Below are 22,621 nucleotides of genomic sequence, written 5' to 3'. Positions count from 1 at the left end.
CCTAATTTACTTCGGCCAGAAAGCTAGAATGAAAGACCATGGAACTATTGCTAATAGAAGGAAAGGTAGAAGACCGAAGACCAAGACGAAGAATTCCAACACGATGAGTAGACCAAATAAAGACTCTGGTGGGAAAATCTACCATCTGCCAAATTACTCCTGCCAAGGGCTCAAGGAATGAGGAGTATTGAAAACAAAATACTTCTTTCATTGAGAATTATACAACTCCTCCGGGGTTCTGCAGATCTTCTGTATAACCTATTCAATCGACCAACACACGATAACTTTTATTTAACTCTTATTTAACCAAAACTCCTGTATCTTGTATGAAAAAATTTAAAAAAATTGACAATGATGATCAAATAGTATTTCCAAATAGTATTCCAACTGTTCCTTGCAATCTTTTTGAAAATATTTAATTTTTCATTCATCCGTTGTATCTGTTTAAATATATGTCCGCTATATCAATACTCCAAACTCGCGAAACTTTATTTGGACAAGTACGTCAAAACCGGCTGTCAAAAAACTATAAAACATCTGTGCTCTAAAATTTTACAGAGACATCAAAACTGATGATTAAATGCAACATTTATATAAGGAACTATTAATAAAACCGTTTCCACCACATTAGTAACAATTGCTGTTAATATTTACTGTAATAAAAATTCTAATATTTTATTTCAGAATTTTATGAAGCTTGAGTTATAATTAGACGCTTTTCATAACAACCTGGTTTAATTTCAGCAGTGGCTATTCGTCTACCTCTGCGTTCTAGGCTTTTTGCAATTGTGTAAAACATGGATATAGATAATCCTTGACTGGTGAAAACCCATTAAGCAAGTATATTATGATTCTGAGCTGATTCCTGCTTGGTTAGCGTCCGGATATACATTTCCAATGAGAGTTATGTTCTTGTTCATCAGCTTTTTTGTTACTATGTATTCTTTTATGACCGTTTACCCATTCCAGTGTGACACTATCAGTCTATAGAATTGTTCTCGACATTCTCGTAATTCCTCTTGCACAATGCAAGATTTCATCAATATCTGCTTGAAATAGAGATATATAGAATAATTGCTTATATTTTAACCGCTGTAAATTTAAAAGCCTTTGTCCTATAACTATACAATCATTAATTGTCATTATACAACTTGTCACAATATACAACTCCAATTATAACCTGATTTTTTATTAAAAATAATTTTTCCCAGAATTCATGTACAATAAAATCTTCTTCTTCTTCATTTTATGTAGATATGACTCTCTATATACTCTTGTATTTCTTACAGAGTTCTTGATATTCTCCACCTTGTATCTACCTTGTATATCTGTACTTCTAGCTCTGTCTCATAGTGTCTTGCCATTCATTTGGCTTTTTTTTCATCTTTGCTGTTTCTAACATCTTTCTTGTCCTCTCTGTGCCAGGTCGTGTTTCTGCCGCGTATGTCATTATTGGCCTGATGACTGTTTTGTAAATTCTGCCTTTCATTTCTTTCCCGATATTTTTATTTCTCCATAATGTTTCATTCAGGCAGCCTGCGGCTCTGTTTGCTCTATTCACTTGATATTCCACTTCAGTTTCGATTTTTCGGTAGCTAGATAATGTGATGCCTAGATATTTACACTCCATCACTTGTTCTATTATCTGACCTTCTAGCTCCAATTTTTATCTTACTAAATTTGCTGTTGTAACCATGCATTTTGTCTTTTTTGGGAAAATTAACATGTTAAATTTTCTGGTGGTTAATAATCTGCATAGCATAGCAGATTATTTTAAGTTGTTTTTCTCCCATTTGGTATCTTTTTTTAGTTCTTACTTTTTTTAATATTTCATCCATAATTGGGTTGAACAATAGAGGACTCAAGGAATCTCCCTGTCTTATTCCATTACCAAATGTTGATAACCAGACCCAACCTGATTCATTCCTTATCACACATGAGGAAACGACTTACAGGATTTACCTATCATTAGATAACCATGCCTGCTAAACAAGCAAACCAACCACTTAACAAAAAACTGCCCAATATCTAATGCGATTACAACAGATAATTCAACATCAACTAATACATTTCCAAAATATAGACCCAATTGAAAATACAACTAATCTAACAATTCAAAAACCCAAAAAACACTCATCAACAACAATCGAAAGAAGAAAGAACACTAGGTATCCCAAATCTCTCCATCAGCTACTACATCTACAGAGGAACCTACATAACACCAAAAAATAAAGAGAAGAAAGTCAAATCAGATTAAAATATCAAAACAATAGAAAAAATGTTAAGTTACACTAAAACATTATTTGACAACTCAAATTCCAACTACCCTGTAACTTACTTATTAGATAATAAAGATATAAAGTAATTAGATAATAAAGAATTAGATATAAAAGTCTAATAACTTAGTTATTAGACTTTTTTGAAAACTGTGAGCTATCACCAGACCCGTTGAGTATTGCCAAAATATATACAGAAGAAGCAGCAGAGGTCATAGATGTATTAACTAAATATGCCCTTTCTTGAAGGACCAAAAAAATTAAAATCAAATGCACTCGAATAAGAAAAAAATATTAAAGCAAATCAACCCAGACCTTCAAACAGACTTAGATAGCGACGCATCTACAGAAACTTATTAATACACTTCTCCAAGAAATTAAAGCACCACTTCAATAAATCAATTTTACTTGTAAACAGGCAATGTATAAAAAATAAAACTTCACCAGATTTATTCTACATTTTATTAGTACAACATTATAACAACGTGTCTAATCATCAGAAAATGTTGAAGTAGAGGAGAAAAAAAAATAAAACGGAAAATTCTAAAAAAATATTGATAAGAAAAGTAAACTAAAATTATGAAAAAAGTCTTAATAACGAGTGTTTCCACCTTTACTACGTATAACAGCCTCACATCGTTGACCGATACTTAAAATTAATTGCCGTATTTCATTTTGGTCTAGTTCTCTCCAAATCTGGACCAGCCTCTCTCCCACTTCCTGTAAGTTGTTTGGTTGGATCGGTGTCGCTCTTAATCGCCTACCAAGGATATCCCAGAGATTTTCAATCGGATTTAAATCCGGACTATGTGCTGGCCATTACATAGTGTTAATTTCTACCTCTTCTAGATAATTTTTGACGATCTGTGCAGCGTGAGGTCTGGCATTATCTTGCATTAGTAAGAAATTTTCATCGATATAAGGAGCGAATGGTACTACATGTTGCTTCAGAATCTCCAATATGTGCCTTTTAGCTGTAATAGTTCCATTTTGTATGACCACTAGGTCCGTACGTGCGGTCAAAGAAATACCACCCCACACCATAACGGATCCTACTATTATGTATATACCTACATTATAGTTTATTTTTATGAACGAGAGAGTAATTAGCATAATTTTAACTGGTAGCTCCGACCACTCCATGGGCGTGCTCAAGATTAATTGAAAAATTACTTTGAATAATTGTAAAAAATAAATGAATTATTTCAGTGTTATAAAGTGTTATGTGTATGTAAACAAAAGTGACCTCTTTTATCACACACTATATTAGAACTGACTGGCCTACATTAAAAAGGGTTTTAAAAAATTCACATTTTTTTTAATTTTTAAAAATTACAAAAGAGAAAAAGAGTTTTTAAAACCGTCTAAGGTATGTTAAATAGATGAATAAAAATATTAATCTAAAACTTACAGCTACTTGTTACAAATCCAAATCAGATTCAGAAGATGAACTTTCAGAACCAAGATTTATAATAACTGGCTCGATCATTTTATCAGTAATATTGTCCAGCTTCCACATTTTTTCCTCTTCTTTAATAGTGTGATTTACTGCCTTTTCCCAGTTTTCAGCTTTTACATTATTTACGGCCTCCAAAAACAACTGTTTAACATCATGAATTTTAAAAGTGGTATTTTTTCTTAAAACTTCACTCTTTATCTGTGCCCATACCAGTTCAATCGGGTTTAATTCACAATGATATGGTGGGGATCTAAGTACTGTCATTCCACGATTTTTGGCAATTTCATCAATTTCGTATTTTTAAAATTTTTCTTTATGAAGGGCACACAACGAATAAAGTTCCTTTCTTATAGATCCGGGATGGTACGTAATATTTTTTGAACTCAGCCAATTCTGCAAGTCTTTTTTTAACCACTTGGTTGTAGGCAGTCCTTCTATAAGTCTGGAGTGATAACTTGCATTATCCATTACTATTACACAGTTCTTAGGAAGAAGATCTATCATTTGTTCGAACCATTCTTGAAAGACATCAGCGTTCATGTCTTCATGGTAGTCACCGGTACGAGTTGATTCAAAAGTTAATAAACCACCTTCAACAAAACCGTCTGAACTGCCAATGTGTACTATTATCAGCCTGCGTCCCTTTCCTGATGGTGGGTTTAAACCAGTAGATAAGTTATTTACAAAAGCGTGCCTTTGACTTGTAACAGTTTCATCCTGCCAAAATTTATTTGGTGTATGACCCTCGTTGATCCATGTTTCATCAAGATAAAATATTTTTCTTTTTTGGTTTCTCATTTCCTTTATGGTTCTTAGAAAATGTCTTCTCCATATGTCAATATCGCTTCTTTCTAATAAAATAGACTTTCTGGGATTCTTTTTCCAGCGGAAGCCTATTTCTTTTAAAAGTTTCCATAACGTACTTCGACTCATTTCTGGGTAATCCTTATCATCTCGAACTGAGACAAGAACTTTATCCAATGTTGGAAATTCTTGTCTAAAGAAGAATTCATGCACTTTCCGTCGAAGTCCTTCTTTAAAATGATATTCTATTTGAAATTTTGGTTTCCCTGGAGCATTACGTGGCATTTGAAAACTACCACATTTCTCTTCTTTAATAACTCTGTAAATCGTAGATTTCCCAACACCAAGTGTACTGCTAACTAACTCAACGTTCTCATCAACACTTTCACATAAACGTTTGTCTGTAAATGATTTAAAACAATTAAATATTAATGTTTTTTCATTAACTGTTAGAGGACCAATTTTTCGGCGTTTACACGGCACTTCCAAATTTTCCATAACACTAGTATACACAATAAACTGCACCTTGCAACTGAAGTACCTACATTTAGTGAACTGTTAAGAATTTTGAATACGCCACTTGGACCTTCCTATATACAAAATGGAAAAACCCACTATCACATTTTCTGTGGAATAAGTTTAGAAGGTAATTATCTAGTCAATTACTGTCGTAGATTCCTGGAATTAAAGAATTAAATGTTTGATTGTTGAAACCCTTACTTCGTGGAATGCACTCATTTCAGATAAAATAAAACGTTTTATTTTATCTAAAGAATTAAACTTTATTTTGCAAATAGGCAAAGAATTAAACTTTATTTTGCAAATAGATAAAATAAAACGTTTTATTTTATCTAAAGAATTAAACTTTATTTTGCAAATAGGTAGGTACTTATTAAACTTTTATTGGTTATATATAACCAATAAAATAAACATCTTACATTTCTTGCAAATTCATTAGTACCTGTTAACCTCCATCACTCCGACACTGGCAACCTTATTTAGGGATTAGTAACCCTCACAACTATTGTATTCTATTCTGCTCCAACCTTTATACCTGGTGGTCATACTCAATTTAAAATTGTTTTCCTATATACTTCTGTAAACTTGTTGACAAATATCTGTTTTTTATTGAGTCACCCGTATCAACAGTTTAGGGATTTGCATACATAATTTATTGTTTTATTACTCTCTCATACATAAAAATACACTATAATTATAACAACTGTCACGTTAATTTAAATACGCTAATGACCCTGCTTGGTCGATGTGTTATTAAATAAAAAAATCATCCAAATTCAATCAACGGTTGAGAAGAAAAATGGCTTCAAACTTATTGTACATTTAAGATAGTGCGTGAATTTTGGAATGTAGTGTATCTTTACATTTATTTTGTTAATAACGATCTCCACTTTTCTAATTCTAATTTTCCTTTCCTATAAATAAATCCAATAAATAATAAATATTTTATCACTGAAATCCCAAATTCTTAACAAACTAGAACGCACGAGCGGATAAAAAACATTTTCCTTGTTACAATTTTTGCCGGTTCTTACGTAACCTATGCTTTTCGGATCATTATACGCAGGTACATAATTCGAATTCGTTATCGGCTATTAAAGCTTTTAGCATGATGAAAAATTGCCGTTCCCGATGCCAAAAATTCGGAAATGATTTCGAATTTTAAGGGGAGTCACGTGTATTTTTGGCAAGATGTATTTATGGATGTGTAATGTTTGTAATTTTCAAATTTTTATACAGTTTTTACAATTTGTGTATAGTAGTAAGATATCATATATAAAAACCAGCCGCAAGGATGTCAACAATAACAGAAAATCGCGGAAAAATAGTAAATTTTTCTATTTTTATTTTTATTGCTTATAAAATAGGTTAAGGAACACGAATGAGAAAATATTACATTGATGTTGACATTTTTTATTATCTATAAACGCATGTACGATGTTTCTAGTTGGACAATATAATAACAATTATATAATCTAGTTATAATAGACTCAGAATACTTTCTACCAACAGCCGCAATGTTTTACTAACGAATAAAGACGCCCATAAGATGCCAACGTATAACCCTTCGTGAGTGTGCTGGAAAATAGTGGCACCATTAGTGTAGCGGGGTATGAGATATCCCCCCAAAAAAAATTAGCAGTTTATCTATTTTTTATAGAAATTTTTCCATAGTTTGCTTCTACCGTCATAAAAATAGGTATGCTGCTTTCAGAGATACAAAAGTTTAAATAATTTTTATTGTAACGTTCTTCCAAGTGATCAAATTTTTTTTAGTGTTAGAAAAATCTGTTTATTAACCCGGCGTCACCCAGGTGAAAAATGTGTGTATAATAATCCAAGTGGTGTATTATTGACCCCATTTAAAATTGGTTGGAAAAACTCGAAACTTCGAACACGAATTTATTTTTTTAAATATCTTATTTGACTATCTAAGTTTTTTTAAATAACAGCAGTTTTTACCACTGGATTAAATTTGACCGCGTATTAGGTAGAATTTACAAAATAATAAAATTCGTACAAACAAAAAACACTAGATACATAAAAAATTCACACACAAAAGATAATGATTCAAAATAAGAGATTTTCCAAAAAAGTTTTTTTAGAAGGTTCAAATAAAAATATAAAAAAGCAGGACATTGGATATCTAAGCTTGAAAAAAGTTATGAGTCCCGGAACTGGATACATTCGTCGCAAATGCGATGAGGGTGATCTAAACAATAAAAATTTTGGCATTGATCGCCCGTTTGTTTAGTTTTCCGGGCAGATTTTCTGAAACACTTTTGACACCGTCCACGTCTCGTACTGCTTTTTCGGTGAAGCTTGGTCACTTTCTCCCAAAACTTGAACTATTTTGGATCGTAAATGTTTTGTAAGTCGCGGATTACTTTTTCGTTCTTCCATAATTGGCGTAACTAATGATAATATCAGATCATCCAGGAATATACGACGTTTCTTTGAATAGTCACTAGTGTTTGTTCTGTAAATTACCTAGCTGTTGATTCCAGCTGTGTCCATTAGTGAAAAATATTCTTAGTGGCCACCTTCTACAATTAAGAGCTACACTGTAACTTCCTGTCAACTCATTCACCGTATCAACTGCTATTTTTGTAAAGTTATAGAAACTTATTATTTCTGGTAAAAGTTTCTCGCCAGTAAATTTATCTATTTTATCATCGTGATAAACTGGTGATAATAAAATCACGTTTTCCCTTTTTTTGGTACAAAGGATACCATAGTTATATGTTCCTGAAATCTAAGTACCGAGGACTGTGGTTGTCTGTTCTTAATCTGTATAAATTCTGGAGGAATCTCTCGCTTGTTTTTCCTCAGAGTTCCTACTGAAGTTAAACTATGTCGTTCACGCAAAATTTTCACAAGTTCGTAAGAGGTATACCAATTATCGAAAGTGATATTTGTATTCTTACCAGAAATTGGTGCTATCAGTCTTTGGACAGTATCAATAGGTTTATTGCTTATTTGGTACGGTCCATCTGGCTGGGTCCCTGCATAAATTTCCATTAAAAACATAAAAACTACGGGACTCTACTATGGCCTGAATTTTTATTTCGTATTTCGCGGGCTTGTTTGAAATATACTGCCGGAATGAGCATCGCCCACGATAAAACTAACTTCTCGTCAATAGTCAAGTACTGTCCTGGTGAGTAAGCTTGTTGACAATTTTTTCAAAAACTGCCCTAATAGGAGCCAACTTATCAGACTGTTGTCTCTCTTGTCGATTGTCTACATTATCGAAACGTAAGCACTGCAATAAAAATGTAAATCTATTGAGTGTTATCACTGAACGAAATATATCGATTCCTGTACCATTTGTTCGCCAAATGTCTTTTAGATTACGATGACCATTTCTATATACACCCGCTAGGTAGAGGAGGCCAAATACTGCCTTTATTTCAACAATATTGGTCCTGCTACAATATGCTTTATCTTTGTAGGCTAACGCTTTTTATCTATCAATACATTGGTGCAGACCGTGATACATTCAAGCATTTCTTCATCAAAAAAGAAGCCAGCAATCTAAAAGAGTCTCAGCGTTTTTAGCATATGGTTTGGATCCTGGTAAGTTCGAAATTATGTTCTCTGCCCTCATTCTAACTGCTGTATTACTATGGTGTTTTCTCCATTTTGTTTTGGAATCCCTACCTAAATAATGAGGATATTTTTTATCTTCTTCTCGCTTATTTTCAGATTTCAATACTTCTAGTTCCTCAATTTCTTTATTTTGTTCACCATCAGACTGATTACTTATGTGATCAATTTCGTTTTCATCGTCGGAGTCCATAATTGCGTACTCATCATCTTCGAGTTCCTGCCAAAGTGCCAATAGTTTGGCTTGTTCTTTTTCGTAATTCATTCTAGAGAAAAAAGTTTTTATGTACAACAAATAACTCCACGAATTAAAATTGTCTTAGTTACCTTGCGAATTAAAATTGTGTCTTCGTCTCCCAGGTGGGGTCTAGTCGGATTGCAGAATACTGTACTCACTTTGACGATCATCTTTCAACTGAAATTGGTGTTCAGAATAACCAACGGCAACATGTTTTAGAAAGCTACAGGCAACCAATAAAACATCCGTATATTAACCATAGAATTATGCTAGTTCTAAGTGTGTTGGGGGTACTATTAGACCACACCTGGGTGACGCCGGGTTAAAAAATCGTACATGTTTTCTATTGGCATAAAAAATCAAAACAGAAAACTACATAGCTAATGAACTAGTTATTAAATGTGATGTTTCTCTTGGTACCTTTTATAGAATCAATATGAAGGGTACAGGGAAAAAAGAAGGTATGTCAGAAATAACACATTCTGAAATAAGGCAATTTTAATACTTCAAAACGGCACAAAGAATAAAGTCTTGTCATTTAAATTGATCAAGGTATTACCAGAGATTAAATTAAGGTTTAAAGGTAAATTTTACACATTAATTCAAAACATTAAAGTAAAAAAGGAGGTATGTCAAGAAAAGTAGTAACAACGTTGATACAAAGATGCATTTTATTTCAGAAAATAAACAACGATTATTATAAAAATAATGTTTATGTAAAAGAACTCAAAAATAGTTTTTTCCAACAATTTTATAGCGTCTACACGAGATTTGAGTATAATGAGTCTCTAAAATATTGATGCGGAAGTTCATCAAAATAACGTTGGGCATCTGAACCACAAAATTTTTTTAGATGCTGCAAGTCTGCATATTTCGCTTGACTGATTGGCAGAAGTGCTAAAAAAATAACAAAAGTAAGCTTTACAAAACTAATTAATTGGGGGGTTTTAGCTGTATAAGCATATGGAGGTAGCTCAAATTCCATTTCTGGCAATTTGGGGGTAGTCAATATCCACTGTGTTATTACTGTGGTCTCCCAAATTCCATTAAATGTTGTTCTGTAGTACAAAAGACGAGGATGATCAAGGTCGAGGATTAACAAGTCCAAAATCTTTGTCACATTCCAGGTAGGAATGTCCCCTAACAGGAAAAGTTATTTGGATAGAGTCCAGTCTCTTCTCATGATGAACTATGTTGTGAATAAACCGAAAAACAGTGTAGTTTTTATTCGGTCCTCCGCACAAGTCGCAGAAAATATTCAAGTTTCGTCAAGATAGTTGTAGATATAGTCATGAAGCAGTGAACAAACATCATCGCTACCTTTTTTGGGAACAGTATCGGGGTACATATAAAATATGGACTCAGCTGTAGACAAGACGTGTATATTGAACGAGTATAGACTCAATTGTCTCTTATAGTAAACATCATTTGTACTAATATTGGATATTTGCAGATTTTTGCAAAATCCATGCATATAGCCTCTGTGTGTACATTTTTTCTACTAGCTATTCTCGCAGCTTGTTTTCTGTTTTAAAATGCTTGGGCTTTATGTTAATGTAGCTTATTTTCTGTATCTAGTTGCTTAATATCAGCATTTAATGTATTTGTTTCCTCCAAAGATTTAATAGACACTGCTTCTTAAGACTTTTAATTTTTGCTAAATATTCATCACAAGAACTACACGTATCGGTCCTTAAAAACCAAAGGAAATATTAAATTTAGTTGAAAAAATACTTCTATATGTTTCCTATGAAGTACGCATGTCTGGAAATTTTTCTACGTACATTGTGTACATTTTTTTAATATTTAAATCCTCAGATAAGTATAATTTCGACGAATCTTTCAAACTATAATGTCTTTTTCTGCCCCTGAAAGACCCTATATGCTGCATTATACAGTTTTTTGTTTCCATAGAAACTTGATGACGATGGTTTCCATGTCTTCTATTTGTAGAAAACACTTAAACCTAACGCACATAGACATATTTACAACTTGATAACTCTCCTTTCAGGTTCAGTAAACAAACATACATAACCTCTAAACATCTCTGAACCACTTGCCATGCACTTTTTCAAAAACTTTTCTAATGGGTGCAAGTTTGTCATGCTTTCGTCGTTCTGTCCTGGACTGGATATCGTCAAAGCATAGTGCACGAAGGAGGATATAGAATCGCTTCTTTGACATAACTGTCCGAAAACAGTCAGGAGCTGTTCCATTTATAGTCCAAAGATCGTCCAGATTTACATGAGAAGCTTTGAAAGTACCAGCTAAGTACACGTCAAATAGTACTCTAATTTCATCACTATTGGTACATACTGCATCCCTTTTACGAAAAAACTGGTTGCGCATTTTTACCAAATACGTATTGGTATGTTGCACAAATTCGTGTATCATTTTGTCAGTGAAAAACAATTTCCAGCATTTAATTGGTGTTAACATATTTTTCGTTATTTGTTTTACACCTGATAGACGAGTACCAGACGAGTAGTTGTTATACCATCTTTTCCAAGATAAACTGCATCACCTTTACGACAAACAGAAGCCACATCATTGTCATCAGAATCTGCTGACAATTCGTAGCCTGTATTATGGTCCAAATTTGTAGTTGTGTCTCTTGGGCTGGATCCATAATAAAAATCGCAAGTAGTACAATTATATCTCCGCGGTGACGTTAAAACAGCACGACTAAAACACAACAAATTCTTTCCACGGTTGTTCGCGTACTGGACGCGCCGCTCAGCCTACTGACTAATATTTTTAGTACTGAAATCAGTAGTACTGAAATTAGCATAATGGCAAGCGGACCTTAGACTCGACATCCAGTTTTAAGTAAAAATTGTTTGATTGGTGGCAGAGTTTTAGTACAATAATGTAAAGCACTAAATTACAAACAAACCTTGCAAGCTTGATAGAGCGTTGGTCTCATCTTTAAATATAATTAAAGGAAACACATTTTATCTTGTTTATATTGAATTTTTCCTCAGTTATTGAAGGTTCTCGATTTACAAAAAAATCAAATTGTTTATTCGAACTGATAAAAACAATTGCATTTTTGTTGTCATTTAGATCGTGCTTTATTTATCAATCCAGCAATACTTCTGATAATAATTGTGGTGTTAGTTTGTGAAAATAATTAATTAAAATAATTACAAATCCGTGCCTCTACTAATTGGTATTGTTGATATGTAATGTAAACATGCGATATATAATAATTTATTGGTCATATTTCGCAATAAAATTAAGATTATTTTCGTAAGACCAAATTTGATTATGTTGTTCATAACAGTAAAAAAGGTAAAAACATGAAGTGATAATAATATAAAATCTTGTTAGTAGGACTGTAATAAAAGAATTAAACCAAGTGTTACATATTATTAGAAAAAAATCCACACCCAACCTTCGATCTTCTTATTTGCGTATCCTCTTAGAAGGTTGGCAACCATCAAAGCGATTCGAATATACGATGCCACTGCTCTGATCGCTTCTGTAGCACTGCAGTTGAGCCACAATATTACATTGTTTAGCCAGAAAACGCGCTTCCTATCTCAGCTTCTTCGTTCTTTTATATTCGCCTGCATGATCATCCGCCTCAGTAACGCTCATCTCTCATAGCATGGCACAAGCTAAGATCCCAAAACTATAGTGACAATCCCAAGTGGTAGTTATATCAAAAACCAGGAAAGGATCCAGATGACCCGAAAAAGCTACCACCCTATCTCTCTCCTGTGTTCAAACTTTAAGCTGTATGAAAGGTTGATATTAAATACATAGAATCAATCTACGCGTAAAAGAAAACCTTATAGAGGAATGAGCAGTTTTTAGAGCAAGAAGGTCCTGTACTAACCAAATACTTAATCTTATTTAGTACCTCCAGGACGGATATTAAAAGTGGTAGGAGTCGTATTGATTGATCTCATGGCCGCATATGACACTTTAAACCATTTAATTCTCCTGAACAAAATGTACAAAATAATAAAAAGCTACAAAATAGTTGAAGTCCTCAGATCAATACTGACTAACCGACGTTTCCATCTTGACTTCCAGGGGAAAAGAAGTAGATGCGTGTCCAAAAAAAAAAAAAACTCCGACTACGCATCTACGCATCTACACACAAAAAACCACAAGGAGAAGTACTATCGCCAGTATTCTTATGAATCATTTATTTATGCTGATGATCGTGCAACATATTAGTCTTCTGGACGTAGAAAAACATCTTACGGATGAGCTTGAATCGTTGTTAACAGTTAAAGACCCTGATGGTTTCCAGGACAATAACTAACAATAACCATGGAGAAAGCTACAGCTATCTCAGGAAAGAAATGCCAAACGTTAAAACCTTTAAAACAAATAGAAAAGGACTCTATTTCAAGATTTCTAACTCTATCGCAACAAATTGGTTGTGTTGCTCCTATAGTGATTCTTTCCCAAGTTAAAATGCTTCTTTTATAACTTGGCTGCACCGTACTGACGACGACCAAATAGTTAGAAATACGTATTTACGGTTGTCTTCCATCGATATACCTATTTTGTTTTTAGTTTGCCTGTTTGCAAGACACGCCATTACATTACATCTTTATTATTCACTCGCATGATCCTTTTCTATGTACCTATCATCATCATCTAGCCTCAAGAGTCCACAGCTGAACATAGGCCTCTTCCTCATGTTTCCAACCCCGTCTATCTTGCGCCGCTCTCATTCAGTTTTTATTGAGTCTTCTTAAATCGTCAGTCCATCTTGTAGGTGGTCGACCGACGCTTCTCTTGTCTTCCCTTGGCCTCCATTCCAATAACCTCTTTGTCCATCGCCCATCTGTCATTCTGGCTATGTGTCCTGCCCATCCCCATTTTAGTCTGGCTATCTTCTCGATGATGTCAGTCACTCCGGTTCTTCTCCTGATGTCTTCGTTGGTTATTCTATCTCGCAGAGTTATTCCTAACATGGACCGCTCCATTCTTCTCTGCGTGACTCTCAGTTTGGTAGCTGCTGCTTTTGTTAAGGTAAGTGTTTCTGCTCCGTATGTCAAGACTGGGAGGACGCACTGATCAAATAACTTTCTCTTTAGGCATGTGGGCAGCTCACTTTTAAAAGTTTCTCTCAGTTTTCCAAATGCTGCCCACCCAAGGCCGATTCTTTTCTTCAGTTCATGAGTCTGGTTATCTCTGCCAATCATAATTTCATGTCCCAGGTAACCTATATAAGTATATATATGTACCTATATAAGTAAATATATATTTTATGGGGTTAAAGAAGTAAATGGAGAAAATATACTTTATAATAATATCAATATAAAATATTAAAAAATTAAAGTAAGTCCGGATGTTTGTATTTAAAAGTTTGTGGGTGAAATTTTTAAATATTATGTTGGGATTTTTTATTTGTCACCGATATTTAGGAGAACGGCATTTATTCGGAAGTCAGATAAAGGATATAACACTTACGGATAATATTTGGTCACGCTTTCCTCAGACTGTGGTTTTACTTTTAAATCATGTAGGAGTATAAACAATTGCTTCAATGCAAAAGTGATTAAGAAATATTCCTAAAATTACCAGTTCCTGTAATAATAGCCAAAAATAGCTTGCTTGGTAATATCAAGGTAAAATATTTGTTCTAAGGAAATAAGGTATTGCTATTAAGGTGTTTTAAACACGTGAAAAATTACAAAAAATATGTACAAAGTAGTTAAAATAACTTCATTTTGCATTTTCTCCTGCGCATATTCTGGTACTCATTATAGTTTGTCAGATTTATCTATCTTAGTTTCTAACCTACTTTCTAAACACTTTACGTTATGTCGCCAAATGTTATCATTTCTTCAAATATCTTATTCCTTTTTGCTTCCAGTTTCTCCAAATTTTTTGAGTATTTTTGATGTTCTGGTACAAAAACTTGTTTAGTGACTTATTTTGTACTTTCTTGTTCAGTTCTCTCTGCAATTTTTCTTAAAAAATTGAATCTCTGTTGCTGTTATTTACTTTTAGGTTTTCCCTTACATATTCATTTCTCATATCTAGACCTGAGTATTAAAAGGGCCAAACTCCATTTTCGTTGTTTTGAGTAATAAGCAATTTGAGTTTCAGGACGAAGTAAAATGTCAATTTTAAATTTTAATTAAAATAGATTTTTGATTACTAATAATGAAATTTGACGTAAAGTAAAAGTAGTATTCTTTATTACTAAATATTGTGTTGTCATATGTTTAGTAAGTTTGAATCTTAAAAGAGTTTGACTCTTTAAAAATTAAGCAATAGTAATTTTTTTTGGAGATTATACTTGGAGACTCCATTTCGCATGGATCTCCTTCTGAGATCCATTTTTTTTAAATCACCATCACTAAAGTCAGTTTTATACAAAAACTGATATGGAATGGCATTTTTTTTCTGTGCACTAAATCTTCATAATTTAAAAATTCTTCTTAGCCAACCTCAAATAGGTAGTGGTTTATCTCAAATAATGAGTTTGTGTCTGGTAGCTCCTTTAAAATCCTGCAGAACATTGTAGCAACATAAATGTTTTTATTCTGCTCAGAACGTGAATCGCTGTAGAAATTAAGAGTTTTAATGTCTTTTGAACAAATAGGTAGAAGAAGAATGTCCTGGCTGAGAAACCTCAAAGAATGGTTTGGATGCAGCTCAACTGGACTCTTTCGGGATTTTCTTGTGTTAAAGATGGCACGTAAAGAAGAAGAATAAATATCCAAAACGAACTTTCTTAAACAAGAAGCTATTTTTTGACCTCCACGTCCTGCTATAGTTTCGTTTCATAAAAAACAAATCCCTTCATTGCCAATATGATCTGTTTTATAAAGAGTTATTTTGTAGATAGATGTGTATAAAGTTGTTTTTAGTAAAACGATACACCATTTCTCAAGAAGGAGGTCTGCAAACATTTTTCCAGAACCAATGAAATAGTAACCTAACTTGAATCTATTTACTTCTTTTTTATCTTTCTTCTTATTTTCCTAGCAGCTTTGAACCATTTCCAAATGATTATTTAAATCTTGTTCTATTTTAATCTTTTCGTATACCTCATTTTCTGTAAGGTTTGTTTTATTATAATATGACTTAAGGTGAACATTTAATCGATCCCACTTCGCACATGTATCATTTGCAGGATAATGAAAAACAAGATTAAATTCTTCATTAAATATTTTTCTGTACCAAAATTCTTTGTACGAAGCAACTTTCATTTCTTTGCAGATTTCAGTATAAAGTCTATACTTACTTGAAATATTTAAGTCGGGGCTAAGATAATGCCTAGAAGATTTTTCACGGGAATAGTGGCTGGTATATGCTGGAAAACTTTTTCTGTGATCGCGAATCTTTCAACTGTTCAGCAATTTTGAGTTGGTTTTTATGCATTTCTCTTCGATCTGGTGGACATACCCTACCATGGGCCCTTTTTTCTCTACAATCACTCTTATCTTTTTAATAGAAATGTCATAGGTACTTAAGTACATGCTTTAGAAGCTTCTGTATGATTTCCGGTAGAATCTTTTAAAAAATGTTTCCTAGAAAAAGATCTCCTGCTTTCCATTTTCTCTGGTGCCAGCCTTTGCCTATCTTTAAGTTTTTCTTCCACACTTTCCGCTAACACTTGATCTTGAACATGTCTACTTAATTCGGAAAATCGCGAAAATGTATTCTGTCTTTGAGCATTATTATTCTTATCATAACACTTTTTCCTACAGTAGCCTTCCACTTTTTAGTTTTATATTCCTCGCTTTTACGTTATTGTTTCCTTTTAAGTTGCTTTCAATCTTGAATACGTTTCACTAGTTTTCTTGTATTTTTTTCCCTCTGTAACTGTTAAAATATTCTTCGCTATCGTTTTCATCTGGAATATAATTACGATCTTGATCTTCTGAAACGTCCTCGCTACTTTCTCATTCCTAAAAAAAAATTGTTTAAGCTTTTAAGAATGTTAAAGACACAAATTAGTATGTTGGAAAGATCATAATCTTTTATTTTGTTTATTGGGCATTCCCAAAATATGTGTTCTAGTGTCTCCATTTGCCCACATACACAGTATGGGTTATCGCGAAAGTTGATTTTATATAAATGTACTCCTGTCAGGCAATGACCAATCCTCATTCTAATAATGGTAGTAATATGCCGCCTATCTATGTATGGGATTGTGTCAAACAATGGTTTATTAGGAAAAAAAATTTGTATGTTGTTATACTACTTACCTTTACAATTTTTTTAACGTTATGTTTTTATAAAGGCCAATCTCCAATGACTTAAGAATAAAAAGGCGAAAGTTCAATGCTCACTGGCTATTGGCCCTTTAGTTAAGTAGAGTGAGCAGTTCTACGTGCACTTTGGTCGTTTTAATTTAAACTGATTAGGAGATAAGCCTGAACTTCTTCTTCTCTTGTTCTTTAGGTGCCGTCTTCTTAGCGAAGGTTGGTGATGACCTCTGCAAAGTCTTCCCTATTTTGGGCTTTCCTTATTGAACTTTGAAAGTCTAATCCTGTCCAATCTTTGATGTTGCGCAGCCAGGTCATTTGTCGTCTACCCGGGCCGCGTCTGCCTTCTATTTTCCCTTCTATAATAAGCTGAAGGAAGTTATATCTGTCATGTCTAAATATGTGTCCAAGATAAGACGTTTTACGCTTCTTGACAATTTCTGTGAGTTCACGTTCTCTATTCATACGCCTTAAAACTTCTTCATTTCTAACGCGGTCGGTCCATGGAATTTTCAGCATACGACGAAATACCCACATCTCAAAGCTCTCTAAACGTCTTAACGAGCTGACTGTTAACGTCCAAGCTTCCACGCAGTGTAATAGTACACTATATACATAACACTTTATCATGCGGTATCGTAGGGACAAATCAAGATTACGGGTAGTGAGTAACTGTCGCATCTTTAAGAAGGTGTTTCTTGCCTGTTCTATTCTACATTTAACCTCTTGTTCTTGGTCTAAGGTTGCATGTATCCAACAGCCTAGATACTTAAACCTTTTCACTTGTTCAACTAGATTGTTGTTGACTTGTATGTTTATAACTGGCGGGTGTTTTTTTGAAATTACCATTGTTTTGGTTTTTTTAACATTCACCTTAAGGCCGTATAGTTCTCCTTCTCGCACTACTTTGATTAACAGAATTTGTAGTTCTTCTTCACTGCCAGCAATCAGTACTGCATCATCGGCATACCTGATATTGTTCACGATTTTTCCATTGACTTTTATTCCTTCTTGTGCTTCATCTAGAGCATGTGCAAAGATGTCCTCTGAGTACAAGTTGAATAATAATGGTGATAGTATACAACCTTGTCTAACTCCTCTTTGGATGTTTATGGTTTCAGTATCACCCATTTCAGTTCTAACAGAGGCGTTTTGGTTCCAGTAGAGTTCACGTATTGTATTAATGTCGTTTGGATCCAGGTTCTTTTTTTGCAAGCCTGAACTTAAAATTAAGAAATCGGCAACCATTCATACACGAAGATCGGTCTTCTTCGTATTGAAAGTTTTGAATATTATAATTTTTGTGGTGATACTAACTCAATAAAGGCAAAAATGGAGTTTGGTCCTATTAATACTCAATTCCAGATATATTTTCCTTCTTTTTCTTCTCAATCAGTTTATTTAATTTCAAATTTCCATAATTTCTATACGTGTATTATATTATTAATTCAATTATTTTGAAAAATTTGTATTTATCAATAAGTGATTCGCATGCTTCGTTGTCTCTTCAAGGTAATAATGTGTCAAAACTTAGAACTACGATAACAAATGCTTCGTGAATACATTATTCATTCATAGTATTCAGTGGAAATATCAGCGACCACGAAAGTGGCTATGTTCTATGTATTTTATTTATAACAAAATATTTATTTATATCAGCAAAGATCGTCTTCCTTTAATATAAATACATTAATATCCGCCTCTGTTATCATTCTAAAAGTATCTTTAAGTGTAAACAGAATACAAATTTCCAAAATTATAAACATCTTGTAGTGTGTGCTTTACCAGGAAGATCGAAATAAAGTAAGTTGAATATTTAAGAAAACTTAAGTATCTCGGATCATAAATCACATTAATGTGGTAGTTCTTTTAATCCAGTAGCTTTTTGTTTTAAATACGTTTCCTCGATAATAGTTTTACGTTAAAAATAGTATTATAGTGTAGCGATCCCATCTAAATAGAATTTTTTTTGTTTGTAAATGATTTAACATAAAACAAAACATTGCTTTTACAATTTTTTTATCGATTCCACACTATGTTCTGCTTTGTCAAGTATATTTTTGAAAATCTTGATCTAAATAGATATTATTTATAATATTTCGATATTCTGAGTCCCAATAATTCTAACAATCTTTTAATCAAAGACGCCTTCTTCTTATTGATGGTCTTTAAATCTTTTTTTTATTTTCTTTCATTATCGACATCAGTTTATCGTGTTTTATTCTGTTTCGTAGTCTATAAAACATATAGTTCAGTATTTCTGATTTCGGATTGGATTTAGATCTTCAGTTTTATCCGCTTGTTCAATATCTTCATTTTTTATCTGGATCCATGTTATAACTCTACTCATCTTGCTGATAACCATGATTTTTGTTTTCCTTATGTTTATTGTTCAACCAAACTGTTCCTCAGTGTCACAAATTGTGTTTAGCAGCTTCTGCATATTAACTGAATCGTGTTTCTGTTGTAATAGCTGGATTTTCGCACATTGTTCTCTCAGCTGTATGTCTTTAGTCATCCTGATTGCTTTGTTCATCTCTTTGTCTATTCTTTTGTATAATGTCTTGTCCTGATCTTTGACCTTTTGCCTCTCTTCCATCATATCTAGAATCTCATTTGTTATCCACGATTCTTTCTTAATTTTTGGTGATTTGAGGAATTTTTCTTGTATCTCTTGTGAAAATATGCAAGATTTCACGCTCCTGGTCTATTAAATCCGTTAGAATAACGATATTCAAATTGCTAAGTATATCCTGTTTTACACTCTGTTCTGTACATTGGTTGGTCTTTGAGTAGCCTGATGTCATATTTTGGGTTGACACTACGTTGAATCTTCTTTAGCCTGGCACTCATTTTGCAAATCAGTGGGTTATGGGTTATGAAATCTTTTATTAATCACAATGTAATCTATTTGATTTCTGATTATGTGGCCTGAAGTATCTTGAGGCGATTAAGTGTTGGCAGATAAGTGTTAGTAATTGCAAACTCTTCTAATACAAATTCACCCAATAGGTCTGCTCGCTCATTTCTTTCTCCAAGCCCAAACTGTCCTATGAATTCACCCCATTGTCCACTACTAATCTTGGCATTTAAATCAGCTTTAATCAAGGTTAGATCCTTTTTGGGAAGGTATTTCAAGGTATTGGATAATTCATCATAGAATGCTTCATTTATGTCATCTGGTGGGTCAGCTGTAGGGGCAGATACCTGTATAATGTTAGTTGTTATTGGGTAGGTATCAAGCGAAAGGAAGAGCATTCTTTTCGACATGATTACCAGGTTTTTAAGATGTCTGGCAGTTTCTTGATTTAAGATTATACCTACTCCATTTTCGTGTCTTCCGTTGGGGTTACCTGAATAATATAATTATGTGATGATTGTTAATTTCACATTGCCCAGAGTTCGTATATCTCATTTCGCTTATTTCGATGATATCGGTATAACGAATGTTATTTATATTTTCACCATTTATCTTGATCCCTTCTGTACAGATTTTAAGTGCTTGTGTAAATAACTCTTCGCAGTATATATTAAATAGTAATGGTGAAAGTACATAGCCTTGTCTTACACCTCACTAGTTTGTTGAGCATCCGTACTGTTTCCATCTAATGTTACCACAGTCTGTTGGCTCCGATAGAAATTTCTCACTATGTTAATATCATTTTTGTTGAGTCCTTTTCACTTTAGACATTCCACGAGAATGTTATGTTTAACTTTTTAACACTTGGTCCTGAAATTTTTGATCAAGTGTTGTAAAACTATACAGAGCTTCTACTGTTCTGAAGCCATTGCGTAAGCCAAACTGTCTATACGCATATCTGCTTTACACTTTCTGAATATTCTTGATTGGATAACCTTTAAAAATGTTTTTAATAATTGTGACATTAAGCAGATTAATCTAGTCATTATAGTTTTTGGGATCCTTGTTTTTTATCCCATTATTCTTGGCCCCGCGTCTATCTGATTATTAGCTATTAAAGGGTGTATCAAAAAGATCAGGAATATATGTTATTCATACTTCTTGTATTTTTTCTGTATCCAGAGGTTTTATTTTCTTGATCTACTATGTTTGAATATTTTGGGGGTTTATAGTTTCTTATTTTCTTAACTTTTGGTGTAACATATTTCCTTGTTTTTCTTCATCATCAATGCTTCTTTGTCATTTCTAATTTTTGTTCTAGCACATGCCTTAGTTTCTATTTATCTTTGCCACCTCACTTAGTTTAACATGCAAGACTTGGTCAGATGTGACACGTAGAGCCTTAAGTGAAAATGGACTGCCTTCTAAGGACCAATTACTTTAAAAAACTCCAGTTTAAAACTCTTGGTGCTCCCATCTTAAACAGTAGATACTACCTCTTCATCACAGCCCAAGTTCTCCAATAAGTAGCTTTAATGTAAAAAAATTATCATTTGTTTCGTATCTCGAACAAAAAATTGGTCATAAACAGTCTTAAGGAATTTGTCCTTGTTAAAATATACTCTTAGAACAACATCACGTCAATTGAAATACACAAAAAACATAAAATCCTTGTTCAAATGTTGTCATTGTTTAAGTGGGACACTCTTAACACAGTTTACCTTTTCAAAATAATCAATTGTGATCTAGATACTTAAGTTTAACTTTCGAAAACCAGGTATATATAAAGGACGGCACTAAACCAGCTATTTTCATTTGAACTTTCAGATTTTTCGATCAAGAAGCCAAACCTTAACTTTTTGCCGAAGTTGCGCGTTAGTCGTTACAGTTTCAGCGAAGTTTTCAGCCGCGATCTCGCAAAAAACTTTTAGGCCAGCAGCGTCGACTTATTGGTCGACGTCCAGTTGTAGTTTCATTCACGTTTCCGGATACTAAGGCGTCGGGACTCCTTGGGTCGCGTGCATCGTGTTACCGTTGAGTGGCAGGTGTCATCAGGATGTGTTAATTAAAGTGACTGTTTGGTTTCTAATTAGGCGAAGACAAAATAAAATTTACAAAAACAATGGTGGGGTACTACAACAATCAAGGTATTTATTTTTAGTAATGTTTGTCGGTTGCAAATTTATTTTTAGTTTTATTTATGCATGCTGTACGAATCGGTTAAATTTAAACAATACTACCTGGTTCAAGAAAACTACTTAACCATTGAACTAATATATTACTTTTTCTTTATTTGGTACATAGGCACATCGTTAAAATAGTCACTTTACTAATTTTATTAATTTAAATTTAATTCAAAAGTTTTTTATTTGTTAGCTTTCCAATTTATAAATGGATTCTGGGAATTCTCGACACATATATTGTGACAATGGGTAATTGTCATTTTTCACAAGTAAGAACGTTTGTAATGTTCTCGAGTTTCTTTGATATAGGTTTTCTGTCGTTAAGATAGGCAAAAGGCATTCCCAGAATTTAATTTTTTTCATTTTTTTTTATGTGATTAAAAAATAATACTCAGTGCAATTTTAGCCCGCTACCCCTGCCCCCTCCCGCTACTCCCAAAAACGTCACCTTTTCAAAGTTACAAATTTGTATAAGGTTTTT

The 22,621-nt window shown here is 33.3% G+C and overlaps 1 protein-coding gene across 4 annotated transcripts in view; it reads left to right on the top strand.

The window, feature by feature from the left end:
* LOC140439099 (aminopeptidase N-like) overlaps window positions 1-22,621 on the top strand; it is a 203,434-nt gene that overhangs the window by 113,599 nt on the left and 67,214 nt on the right. Inside the window, exons 1-2 of one of the 4 annotated variants that reach the window (XM_072528785.1) lie at window positions 18,773-18,900; window positions 21,785-22,104. The exons of 2 other annotated variants lie outside the window; for them this stretch is intronic. In XM_072528785.1, the coding sequence (XP_072384886.1) occupies window positions 22,080-22,104 (25 nt within the window). In that variant the 5' untranslated portion in view covers window positions 18,773-18,900; window positions 21,785-22,079. Of the gene's footprint in view, window positions 1-18,772; window positions 18,901-21,784; window positions 22,105-22,621 lie in introns of those variants that run through there. One more of the 4 variants, XM_072528783.1, reaches the window with a different exon arrangement.

The sequence above is a fragment of the Diabrotica undecimpunctata genome, chromosome 4, assembly GCF_040954645.1.
Source record: "Diabrotica undecimpunctata isolate CICGRU chromosome 4, icDiaUnde3, whole genome shotgun sequence".
NCBI classification, from domain to species: Eukaryota; Metazoa; Arthropoda; class Insecta; order Coleoptera; family Chrysomelidae; genus Diabrotica; species Diabrotica undecimpunctata.
This window is presented reverse-complemented; position numbering and strand designations above follow the sequence as displayed.